The sequence below is a fragment of the Oncorhynchus nerka genome, linkage group LG14, assembly GCF_034236695.1.
Source record: "Oncorhynchus nerka isolate Pitt River linkage group LG14, Oner_Uvic_2.0, whole genome shotgun sequence".
Taxonomy (NCBI): domain Eukaryota; kingdom Metazoa; phylum Chordata; class Actinopteri; order Salmoniformes; family Salmonidae; genus Oncorhynchus; species Oncorhynchus nerka.
The window spans coordinates 71,792,039-71,804,508 of NC_088409.1; the positions used below are offsets into that span (position 1 = coordinate 71,792,039).

General features: G+C 48.4%; 1 protein-coding gene across 1 annotated transcript in view; it reads left to right on the forward strand.

The window, feature by feature from the left end:
• The window catches only part of LOC115141289 (membrane-associated phosphatidylinositol transfer protein 3-like), a 231,266-nt gene that overhangs the window by 87,024 nt on the left and 131,772 nt on the right, over positions 1–12,470 (forward strand). Inside the window, exons 4-5 of the mRNA XM_065000356.1 lie at positions 4,735–4,805; positions 5,398–5,621. Coding sequence (XP_064856428.1) covers positions 4,735–4,805; positions 5,398–5,621 — 295 coding nt within the window. The remainder of the gene's footprint in view (positions 1–4,734; positions 4,806–5,397; positions 5,622–12,470) is intronic.

Genomic DNA, 12,470 nt, shown 5'->3' on the forward strand with positions numbered 1-12,470 from the left:
ACTAGCTAGTACTGACATACTGCCGGGAACCTTCCTCCACTAGCTAGTACTGACATACTGCCGGGAACCTTCCTCCACTAGCTAGTACTGACATACTGCCAATATCCTTCCTTCACTAGCTAGTACTGACATACTGCCGGGAACCTTCCTCCACTAGCTAGTACTGACATACTGCCGGGAACCTTCCTCCACTAGCTAGTACTGACATACTGCCGGGAACCTTCCTCCACTAGCTAGTACTGACATACTGCCGGGAACCTTCTTCCACTAGCTAGTACTGACATACTGCCGGGAACCTTCCTCCACTAGCTAGTACTGACATACTGCTGGGAACCTTCCTCCACTAGCTAGTACTGACATACTGCCAATATCCTTCCTCCACTAGCTAGTACTGACATACTGCCGGGAACCTTCCTCCACTAGCTAGTACTGACATACTGCCAATATCCTTCCTCCACTAGCTAGTACTGACATACTGCCAGTATCCTTCCTCCACTAGCTAGTACTGACATACTGCCAATATCCTTCCTCCACTAGCTAGTACTGACATACTGCCAATATCCTTCCTCCACTAGCTAGTAGTGACATACTGCCAATATCCTTCCTCCACCATCTAGTACTGACATACTGCCAATATCCTTCCTCCACTAGCTAGTAGTGACATACTGCCAATATCCTTCCTCCACTAGCTAGTACTGACATACTGCCAATATCCTTCCTCCACTAGCTAGTACTGACATACTGCCGGGAACCTTCCTCCACTAGCTAGTACTGACATACTGCCGGGAACCTTCTTCCACTAGCTAGTACTGACATACTGCCGGGAACCTTCCTCCACTAGCTAGTACTGACATACTGCCGGGAACCTTCCTCCACTAGCTAGTACTGACATACTGCCGGGAACCTTCCTCCACTAGCTAGTACTGACATACTGCCGGGAACCTTCCTCCACTAGCTAGTACTGACATACTGCCAATATCCTTCCTTCACTAGCTAGTACTGACATACTGCCGGGAACCTTCCTCCACTAGCTAGTACTGACATACTGCCGGGAACCTTCCTCCACTAGCTAGTACTGACATACTGCCGGGAACCTTCCTCCACTAGCTAGTACTGACATACTGCCAATATCCTTCCTCCACTAGCTAGTACTGACATACTGCCAGTATCCTTCCTCCACTAGCTAGTACTGACATACTGCCAATATCCTTCCTCCACTAGCTAGTAGTGACATACTGCCAATATCCTTCCTCCACCATCTAGTACTGACATACTGCCAATATCCTTCCTCCACTAGCTAGTAGTGACATACTGCCAATATCCTTCCTCCACTAGCTAGTACTGACATACTTCCAATATCCTTCCTTCACTAGCTAGTACTGACATACTGCCGGGAACCTTCCTCCACTAGCTAGTACTGACATACTGCCAATATCCTTCCTCCACTAGCTAGTACTGACATACTGCCAATATCCTTCCTCCACCATCTAGTACTGACATACTGCCAATATCCTTCCTCTACTAGCTAGTACTGACATACTGCCAATATCCTTCCTCCACTAGCTAGTACTGACATACTGCCGGGAACCTTCCTCCACTAGCTAGTACTGACATACTGCCAATATCCTTCCTCCACTAGCTAGTACTGACATACTGCCAATATCCTTCCTCCACTAGCTAGTACTGACATACTGCCAATATCCTTCCTCCACCATCTAGTACTGACATACTGCCAATATCCTTCCTCCACTAGCTAGTACTGACATACTGCCAATATCCTTCCTCCACTAGCTAGTAGTGACATACTGCCAATATCCTTCCTCCACTAGCTTGTACTGACATACTGCCAATATCCTTCCTCCACTAGCTAGTACTGACATACTGCCAATATCCTTCCTCCACTAGCTAGTACTGACATACTCCCAATATCCTTCCTCCACTAGCTAGTAGTGACATACTGCCAATATCCTTCCTCCACTAGCTAGTACTGACATACTGCCAATATCCTTCCTCCACTAGCTAGTACTGACATACTGCCAATATCCTTCCTCCACTAGCTAGTAGTGACATACTGCCAATATCCTTCCTCCACTAGCTAGTACTGACATACTCCCAATATCCTTCCTCCACTAGCTAGTAGTGACATACTGCCAATATCCTTCCTCCACTAGCTAGTACTGACATACTGCCAATATCCTTCCTCCACTAGCTAGTACTGACATACTGCCAATATCCTTCCTCCACTAGCTAGTAGTGACATACTGCCAATATCCTTCCTCCACTAGCTAGTACTGACATACTGCCAATATCCTTCCTCCACTAGCTAGTAGTGACATACTGCCAATATCCTTCCTCCACTAGCTAGTAGTGACATACTGCCAATATCCTTCCTCCACTAGCTAGTAGTGACATACTGCCAATATCCTTCCTCCACTAGCTAGTAGTGACATACTGCCAATATCCTTCCTCCACTAGCTAGTAGTGACATACTGCCAATATCCTTCCTCCACTAGCTAGTAGTGACATACTGCCAATATCCTTCCTCCACTAGCTAGTACTGACATACTGCCAGTATCCTTCCTCCACTAGCTAGTACTGACATACTGCCAGTATCCTTCCTCCACTAGCTAGTACTGACATACTGCCAATATCCTTCTTCCACCATCTAGTACTGACATACTGCCAATATCCTTCCTCTACTAGCTAGTACTGACATACTGCCAATATCCTTCCTCCACTAGCTAGTACTGACATACTGCCAATATCCTTCCTCCACTAGCTAGTAGTGACATACTGCCAATATCCTTCCTCCACTAGCTAGTAGTGACATACTGCCAATATCCTTCCTCCACTAGCTAGTACTGACATACTGCCAATATCCTTCCTCCACTAGCTAGTACTGACATACTGCCAATATCCTTTTATACAGAAAATTGTTATTTGTTTATAGTTTACTCACACTATTAAATAATCAACTAAGATTGGTTTTGATTATCCTATAAAACACTATTTATTATACAGCATCTTACCAAATGCAAAAATTCCACATTTAGTACTTGCAAACAAACCAAATGTCCAATTTGTTCCTGCGCTATTACATGACTCAAGAGGCTGAAACTGAAGTGAGTGTGATGGCTTTGAGAGTGTGGTTGAGATGTTGTATAGGTGACAAAAGACATATTGCTTCTGAGTCCTGGCACCCTTAGCTCCTGACTTGGAGGAGTCTAGAGAGGGCTTTCTGAGCAAATTCATTCGTTTAGATTAGAGTCAGCCAGTGAGCCTATGTGCCTCTGAGACTTGTAATGCACATATTGGCAGAACATGAGAGAGGGACGCCGCTGTGAAAGAAAGTGAGGGAGAGATAATAAGAAAGGTAAAAAGTCAAAGAAAGAGGGAGGGAGAGTTAGAACCTGGATGGATTCCCTGCCGTTAGCTAGGCTGCACAGCTGCAGGAGAGGCTTACCGAGGGCCACGGGAGACTGCTTTTCACCACTCAGCTTCCCTGTCACAAATAGGATTACATCAATGCACTTCAAAATTATACAAAAATGTCTTATTTATAGTAAAGTAGGCTTCTGTCTGTCTACAACCAGCTGTGCATGTATGTAGACTTCACTGCCCATTACTTGCAGGCTCCCCTGTCTACCATGGCTCTATTTTAGCAGAACTTTCTGGGTTGTGAGTTGGGTTCACTCAACCCATTTTTTTTACTCTATGTTACAACTCCTGAATATTTGAGAGGTTTGTTTTGGTTGCAATTATCTAATGTTACGTAAGAAGCAAAAAGGCTTCATTGTAAATATGCAGAGAACCTCTGATCACACATGTATTTTAAATGTATGACTAATCTTGTTCTGTGCTCCCTGTACCGGTCCAATAAATTAAAACACCAGCTCTCATTGTTATTCCACCTCCCACTTACAAAGATACTTCTCCATTGATTTGCTGTGGCTAACATTTTGACCAGAATAGTGCAGTGGGTCTGCTGAGTGTTGAAATGGAAGGAGGCAGGCAGGAGGCAAGAGGTGGCCGGAGACAGAGTGGCTGGCAGGCAGGCAGGCCGGCCGGCCGGCAGGCAGGCATGTAGGCAGCCAGACAGACAGACAGACAGACAGACAGACAGACAGACAGACAGACAGACAGACAGACAGACAGAGTAGGGCAGGCTGTGGGCTGGGAGCTGACAGGCTGTGAGTGTGTGACAGCCTCCCCTGGCAAACGCTGCCAGGGGGAGAACAGATAAACAAGCAGGAAGTAAAGCACAGAGCCGAGAGAGAGAGAGAGAGCGAGAGAGAGAGAGAGCGAGAGAGAGAGAGAGAGAGAGAGAGAGAGAGAAATGAAAGGATTCTGTGTGATGAGTCAGTATTGACTTTTCCAGAGTATGTGCTTATGAGATTTGAACTTAAGGGCATACAATATTTGGGGCTCATCTCTCAGATATGGAAGGAATAAAGAGAAAAGTTGAGGCTTTAAGTTATACTGAAATTGGTTAGCTCCTGGGATCAATAATAATTGAAGTGTGAAGTGGCTCATGTATTGAGTTCTCTCTCTCTCTCCATTGTCTCTCCCTCTTTCTCTCCTTTCTATATCTCTCTCACTCTTTCACTCTCTCTTCCCCCTACCCTCTCTCCTTTCTGTATATCTCTCTCTCTTCCTCCCTCTTTCTCTATCTACAATTCTGTCTTTAATTATCTCTCGCTCTCTCTCTCCCTCTCTCCTATTTTAAATCTGTAGGGAGCCTGTATCGCCTGGGGCGTCCTCGATGTGTCCCTCAGAGTAGCATCGACGGGTTAGAGGACATGGAGGTAGGAGAATCACAATACACTCTGATAAATAAATGACCAGTATAACTACCCTACACTCCGTCTGTTCATGAGGTGTCTGTCTATTATCTATAGTATATATGAATGAGGTCTCTCTATTATCTATAGTATATATGAATGAGGTCTCTCTATTATCTATAGTATATATGAATGAGGTCTCTCTATTATCTATAGTATATATGAATGAGGTGTCTCTATTATCTATAGTATATATAAATGAGGTCTCTCTATTATCTATAGTATATATGAATGAGGTCTCTCTATTATCTATAGTATATATGAATGAGGTCTCTCTATTATCTATAGTATATATGAATGAGGTGTCTCTATTATCTATAGTATATATGAATGAGGTGTCTCTATTATCTATAGTATATATGAATGAGGTCTCTCTATTATCTATAGTATATATGAATGAGGTGTCTCTATTATCTGTAGTATATATGAATGCAGGTCCAGGAGTCTTGCCTTATACCACTAACCCACTTCTCCCTCCTCTCCCCTCACATCCTCCTCATCCTCACCTCTTTTCTTACTCTTCTTTGGTCATTCCTTCTTCTCCTCCACTTGGCAGAAGACCCAGTGTAAGACCCACGTGTTGCTGCTGGTGATGCATGGTGGGAACATCCTGGATACGGCAGGGGGAGACCCTGGCACCAAGGCTGGCGATGCCACCACGCTGTCCTCTGTGCTGGAGAAGGTGGCTCGGGCACACTTCCAGGCCGCAGCAGAACATGTGACGATCAAGCTAGTGGCCTGCCCGGCTGTGTGTGCCGAGGCCTTCTCCCTCGTCTCCAAGTGAGTCAATCACACAACACGTCAAGGGGAGGAAAAATATTGACTTTCTTAATATTTCTTTATTTTTAGGATTATGATTTTAGCTTTCTGTTTGGCATTGAAGTGCAGTTTGTATTGGCCTTTCATCCCTTTCAGATTGCCTCAGCGCTGCCTCCCGTTGCTGAGCTGAATAGCTGAAGCACAGTGGAGAGTCATGATTGCTTTATAGCAGTAATAACTTGTGATATGTGGGATATATTTGATAGCATTTCCATTGAGGTGAATTCACCACCCAGCAGCGATTTGCCAGCGATTTAGTCTGACAGTCAGAATGACACTACACCGTTTAGGCATGTTTGTCATTTTTAAGGAGGCATAGCAGAATACCCAAGTGACCATTTCCACTTCACACAAATTGGTCTCGGGAATCAAATGAGTCAACAGCGACGTCGGGCCAGAGATAACAGGCTGCCAATTCTGTTGAAGGTTAAATTGGAAAATATATATAGAGCAGGCAGCCGTTAAACAGATGTTGGGATGATAATTAGCATGCCACTGACATTTCCCAGGCTTTCAAGGCATTTGGAAAATTAAACTCATAACCTTTTTCCCTGCTCAGTGTTTTTAATTGATCTACCATAGAAGCCACCTGAAGACACTAGCTCTATTCAGCTAACAGAGGAAGGAAGATGAAATTGAATCCCAGAGTGACTTCAAATGACTGGTTTGAGTTGCATTAGTGTCCCGGTGCTGTTTGGGTGGCTTTGTTTATTATTGGGATCATAGTGTGTCATTTGATGACACTCTATGGTCTTTACCTAATTAACCACTGTTCTTATTATTGGGCTCCTGTGTCTATCTGGTTGTGGCATAGAGGGAACTGAATTGAAGATGATACGTTTGAGGTATCAGTTACCTCCAGAAGAAGCTGCTGCCCGCATGTCAATGTTGATCTATTCAAAACCTCTTCTACATGTACAGTAGTTACTGTAGCTGGCTGCCTTGAAAGCGGATGATGATGGCTGCCTGCAAGTCTTCAATCACACATAAGCCTTAAAGAGGTTTTCACTCTCTTTGGATCCTCTTCTTTAAAGCACCTCCGTTAAGTAATGAAGACCCTGGGCAGGTGAAAACTAGAAGACTTTGTAGACTATCTTCAGTTTTTCCTGTTCTGAGGAGGAGGCAGAAGCAGCATCTCTCTGTTCTGTTCTGTTTTCGGGCGATTGTCGGCAGTATATGTCAGGCTGCTGTCTGCACAGAGACTAATATTTTCCTGTTGTATTTAAAGCTGCCAGGCTTTCAGGGGGAATCATGTTTCAGCTTCCTACTCTATATGTTGTCTTTGGTAGAATGTCACTTTGTTTTGCACAGCTATTTTCCATTCATATGCCAGTGAAAATGTTTGTGTCTATATTTCCACTAGTTAGTATGTGTGGACTGGGAACCAGGAGACTGGGTTCTGAGGCTGCGTCCCAATTAGCAACTTATTCCCCACATAGTGCACTACTTTGATCAGCAGGGAATAGGGTGCCGTTTGGGGTGCAAACTGAGTCTTCCGTCCGTCCGTCTGTCTGGTGATTGGCGTTGGTGAGAGATAGAGACTGGAGGCGAGAGCTTAAATAGATGTAGTGTTGCCTCAGCAGCTGTCTTGACATCTTTCTGCCTGCCTGCCTCCCTGCACGGCAAAGCAACGGCCAGGGAAGGAACAACATCCCCCGGGACTCCGTGTGTGTGTGTGTGTGTGTGTGTGTGTGTGTGTGTGTGTGAGTTATTGCCACATTTCTAAATCGCTGCTCCATGTACAATCTTCGAAAAAAGGTGCTTTCTATACTGAACAAAAATATAAACACAACATGCAACAATTGTGAATATTTTGCTGAGTTCCAGTTTATTTTCTAAGAGTGTATTCCTAGGCAGGCACATACAAACACAAATACACGTGTGTGACCGCATAAAGACACCCACACACACACACACACACACACACATACATATGAATTGATGCCACTGCCATTAAATTGTGTTTCTAGACATGCCATGATAAACATCAGCCACAACAACATCCGAGGAATATAATGCAGAGGCGATGGTGGGAGAAGAGATTGCTGCTGTGCCGCTAATTCAATCTCCTGCTGGGATTTGACACTAGGGAGTGGATGGGCTCTAGCCTCTTAACGCGTCAAAGAGCAGCTCCAGTCTAACAGGCCTCTGTGGAGGTCAGAGCGTGATTCCCTGTGTGTAGAACACAATGAGCTGGCGTGTTTGTGTTGTGTGTTTTTCTCCTGATAACCGGTGCTGTTCTCTTGGGTTGTGTCACAAATGGCACCCTATTCCCTACATAGGGCCCATAGCGTTAAAAGTGGTGCCCTATGTAGGGAATAGGGTTCCATTTAGGACACCACCTTCTTGGTGTCTGGGCAAGGCCCATGGTGATCCTGAGAGGCCCTGAGAGCTCATTATGGGCTTTCTCTCCTAATGAAGGGACCAGCCGCCGCTGGCGAGCTGCTAGGTGTCAGGAGGAGAGCTGTAATGAGAGGCTTGAGTGGTGGAACACACACACCTAACACACACACACAGATACACATGCACACAAGCACACAAGCGCTCTCATGCACACACACAGAATGAGGATGTGAACCAGTCAGTCTGACTCTTCACCATCATACATCCAATTAACAAGTGACAACAAGTAAAGCACCTCAATGTATTTATTTTGCTGTGACACAACACATTTCCTCTGTGACAGTTGAAGATATACAAAACAGTGTCTACAGTTAAACTAATAAACAACTCAATCTCAAGTGATGTCTTAAAATGGCTTCCCTGATGGTGCTGGGCTTGTATTCTTTTAGCTGAGGACAGGGACCTACAGAGAGTTTGACCTGACAGTGATCTGAGGACAGGGACCGACAGGGAGTTTGACCTGACAGTGATCTGAGGACAGGGACCGACAGGGAGTTTGACCTGACAGTGATCTGAGGACAGGGACCGACAGGGAGATTGACCTGACAGTGATCTGAGGACAGGGACCGACAGGGAGTTTGACCTGACAGTGATCTGAGGACAGGGACCGACAGGGAGTTTGACCTGACAGTGACCTGAGGACAGGGACCGACAGGGAGTTTGACCTGACAGTGATCTGAGGACAGGGACCGACAGGGAGTTTGACCTGACAGTGACCTGAGGACAGGGACCGACAGGGAGTTTGACCTGACAGTGATCTGAGGACAGGGACCGACAGGAGTTTGACCTGACAGTGATCTGAGGACAGGGACCGACAGGGAGTTTGACCTGACAGTGATCTGAGGACAGGGACCGACAGGAGTTTGACCTGACAGTGATCTGAGGACAGGGACCTACAGAGAGTTTGACCTGACAGTGATCTGAGGACAGGGACCGACAGGGAGTTTGACCTGACAGTGACCTGAGGACAGGGACCGACAGGGAGTTTGACCTGACAGTGATCTGAGGACAGGGACCGACAGGAGTTTGACCTGACAGTGATCTGAGGACAGGGACCGACAGGGAGTTTGACCTGACAGTGATCTGAGGACAGGGACCGACAGGGAGTTTGACCTGACAGTGATCTGAGGACAGGGACCGACAGGAGTTTGACCTGACAGTGACGTTAGAACAGGGACCGACAGGGAGTTTGACCTGACAGTGATCTGAGGACAGGGACCGACAGGAGTTTGACCTGACACTGATCTGAGGACAGGGACCGACAGGGAGTTTGACCTGACAGTGATCTGAGGACAGGGACCGACAGGGAGTTTGACCTGACAGTGATCTGAGGACAGGACCGACAGGGAGTTTGACCTGACAGTGATCTGAGGACAGGGACCGACAGGGAGTTTGACCTGACAGTGATCTGAGGACAGGGACCGACAGGGAGTTTGACCTGACAGTGATCTGAGGACAGTGACCGACAGGGAGTTTGACCTGACAGTGACCTGAGGACAGGGACCTACAGGGAGTTTGACCTGACAGTGACCTGAGGACAGGGACCGACAGGAGTTTGACCTGACAGTGACGTTAGGACAGGGACCGACAGGGAGTTTGACCTGACAGTGATCTGAGGACAGGGACCGACAGGGAGTTTGACCTGACAGTGATCTGAGGACAGGGACCGACAGGGAGTTTGACCTGACAGTGACCTGAGGACAGGGACCGACAGGGAGTTTGACCTGACAGTGATCTGAGGACAGGGACCGACAGGGAGTTTGACCTGACAGTGATCTGAGGACAGGGACCGACAGGGAGTTTGACCTGACAGTGACCTGAGGACAGTGACCGACAGGGAGTTTGACCTGACAGTGACCCGAGGACAGGGACCTACAGGGAGTTTGACCTGACAGTGACCTGAGGACAGCGACCGACAGGGAGTTTGACCTGACAGTGATCTGAGGACAGTGACCGACAGGGAGTTTGACCTGACAGTGATCTGAGGACAGTGACCAACAGGGAGTTTGACCTGACAGTGATCTGAGGACAGGGACCGACAGGGAGTTTGACCTGACAGTGACGTTAGAACAGGGACCGACAGGGAGTTTGACCTGACAGTGATCTGAGGACAGGGACCGACAGGGAGTTTGACCTGACAGTGATCTGAGGACAGGGACCGACAGGGAGTTTGACCTGACAGTGATCTGAGGACAGTGACCGACAGGGAGTTTGACCTGACAGTGACCCGAGGACAGGGACCTACAGGGAGTTTGACCTGACAGTGATCTGAGGACAGGGACCGACAGGGAGTTTGACCTGACAGTGACCTGAGGACAGGGACCGACAGGGAGTTTGACCTGACAGTGATCTGAGGACAGGGACCGACAGGGAGTTTGACCTGACAGTGACCTGAGGACAGGGACCGACAGGGAGTTTGACCTGACAGTGATCTGAGGACAGGGACCGACAGGGAGTTTGACCTGACAGTGATCTGAGGACAGGGACCGACAGGGAGTTTGACCTGACAGTGATCTGAGGACAGGGACCGACAGGGAGTTTGACCTGACAGTGATCTGAGGACAGGGACCGACAGGGAGTTTGACCTGACCTGAGGACAGGGACCGACAGGGAGTTTGACCTGACAGTGACCTGAGGACAGGGACCTACAGGAGTTTGACCTGACAGTGACCTGAGGACAGGGACCGACAGGGAGTTTGACCTGACAGTGACGTGAGAACAGGGACCGACAGGGAGTTTGACCTGACAGTGATCTGAGGACAGGGACCGACAGGGAGTTTGACCTGACAGTGATCTGAGGACAGGGACCGACAGGGAGTTTGACCTGACAGTGATCTGAGGACAGGGACCGACAGGGAGTTTGACCTGACAGTGACCTGAGGACAGTGACCGACAGGGAGTTTGACCTGACAGTGACCTGAGGACAGGGACCGACAGGGAGTTTGACCTGACAGTGACCTGAGAACAGGGACCGACAGGGAGTTTGACCTGACAGTGATCTGAGGACAGGGACCGACAGGAGTTTGACCTGACAGTGACCTTAGACAGGGACCGACAGGGAGTTTGACCTGACAGTGATCTGAGGACAGGGACCGACAGGGAGTTTGACCTGACAGTGATCTGAGGACAGGGACCGACAGGAGTTTGACCTGACAGTGATCTGAGGACAAGGAGATACAGGGAGTTTGACCTGACAGTGACCTGAGGACAGGGACCGACAGGGAGTTTGACCTGAAGTGACCTGAGGAGGGAGATAGGGAGTTTGACCTGACAGTGACCTGAATACAGGGACCGAGGGAGTTTGACCTGACAGTGATCTGAGGACAGGGACCGACAGGGAGTTTGACCTGACAGTGACCTGAGGACAGGGACCTACAGGGAGTTTGACCTGACAGTGACCTGAGGACAAGGGACCTTTTGACCTGACAGTGACCTGAGGACAGGGACCGACAGGGAGTTTGACCTGACAGTGATCTGAGGACAGGGACCGACAGGGAGTTTGACCTGACAGTGATCTGAGGACAGGGACCGACAGGGAGTTTGACCTGACAGTGATCTGAGGACAGGGACCGACAGGGAGTTTGACCTGACAGTGACCTGAGGACAGGGACCGACAGGGAGTTTGACCTGACAGTGATCTGAGGACAGGGACCGACAGGGAGTTTGACCTGACAGTGACCTGAGGACAGGGACCGACAGGGAGTTTGACCTGACAGTGATCTGAGGACAGGGACCGACAGGGAGTTTGACCTGACAGTGATCTGAGGACAGGGACCGACAGGGAGTTTGACCTGACAGTGATCTGAGGACAGGGACCGACAGGGAGTTTGACCTGACAGTGATCTGAGGACAGGGACCGACAGGGAGTTTGACCTGACAGTGATCTGAGGACAGGGACCGACAGGGAGTTTGACCTGACAGTGACCTGAGGACAGGGACCGACAGGGAGTTTGACCTGACAGTGACCTGAGGACAGGGACCGACAGGGAGTTTGACCTGACAGTGATCTGAGGACAGGGACCGACAGGGAGTTTGACCTGACAGTGATCTGAGGACAGTGACCGACAGGGAGTTTGACCTGACAGTGACCCGAGGACAGGGACCTACAGGGAGTTTGACCTGACAGTGACCTGAGGACAGGGACCGACAGGGAGTTTGACCTGACAGTGACGTTAGAACAGGGACCGACAGGGAGTTTGACCTGACAGTGATCTGAGGACAGGGACCGACAGGGAGTTTGACCTGACAGTGACCTGAGGACAGGGACCGACAGGGAGTTTGACCTGACAGTGATCTGAGGACAGGGACCGACAGGGAGTTTGACCTGACAGTGATCTGAGGACAGGGACCGACAGGGAGTTTGACCTGACAGTGATCTGAGGACAGGGACCGACAGGGAGTTTGACC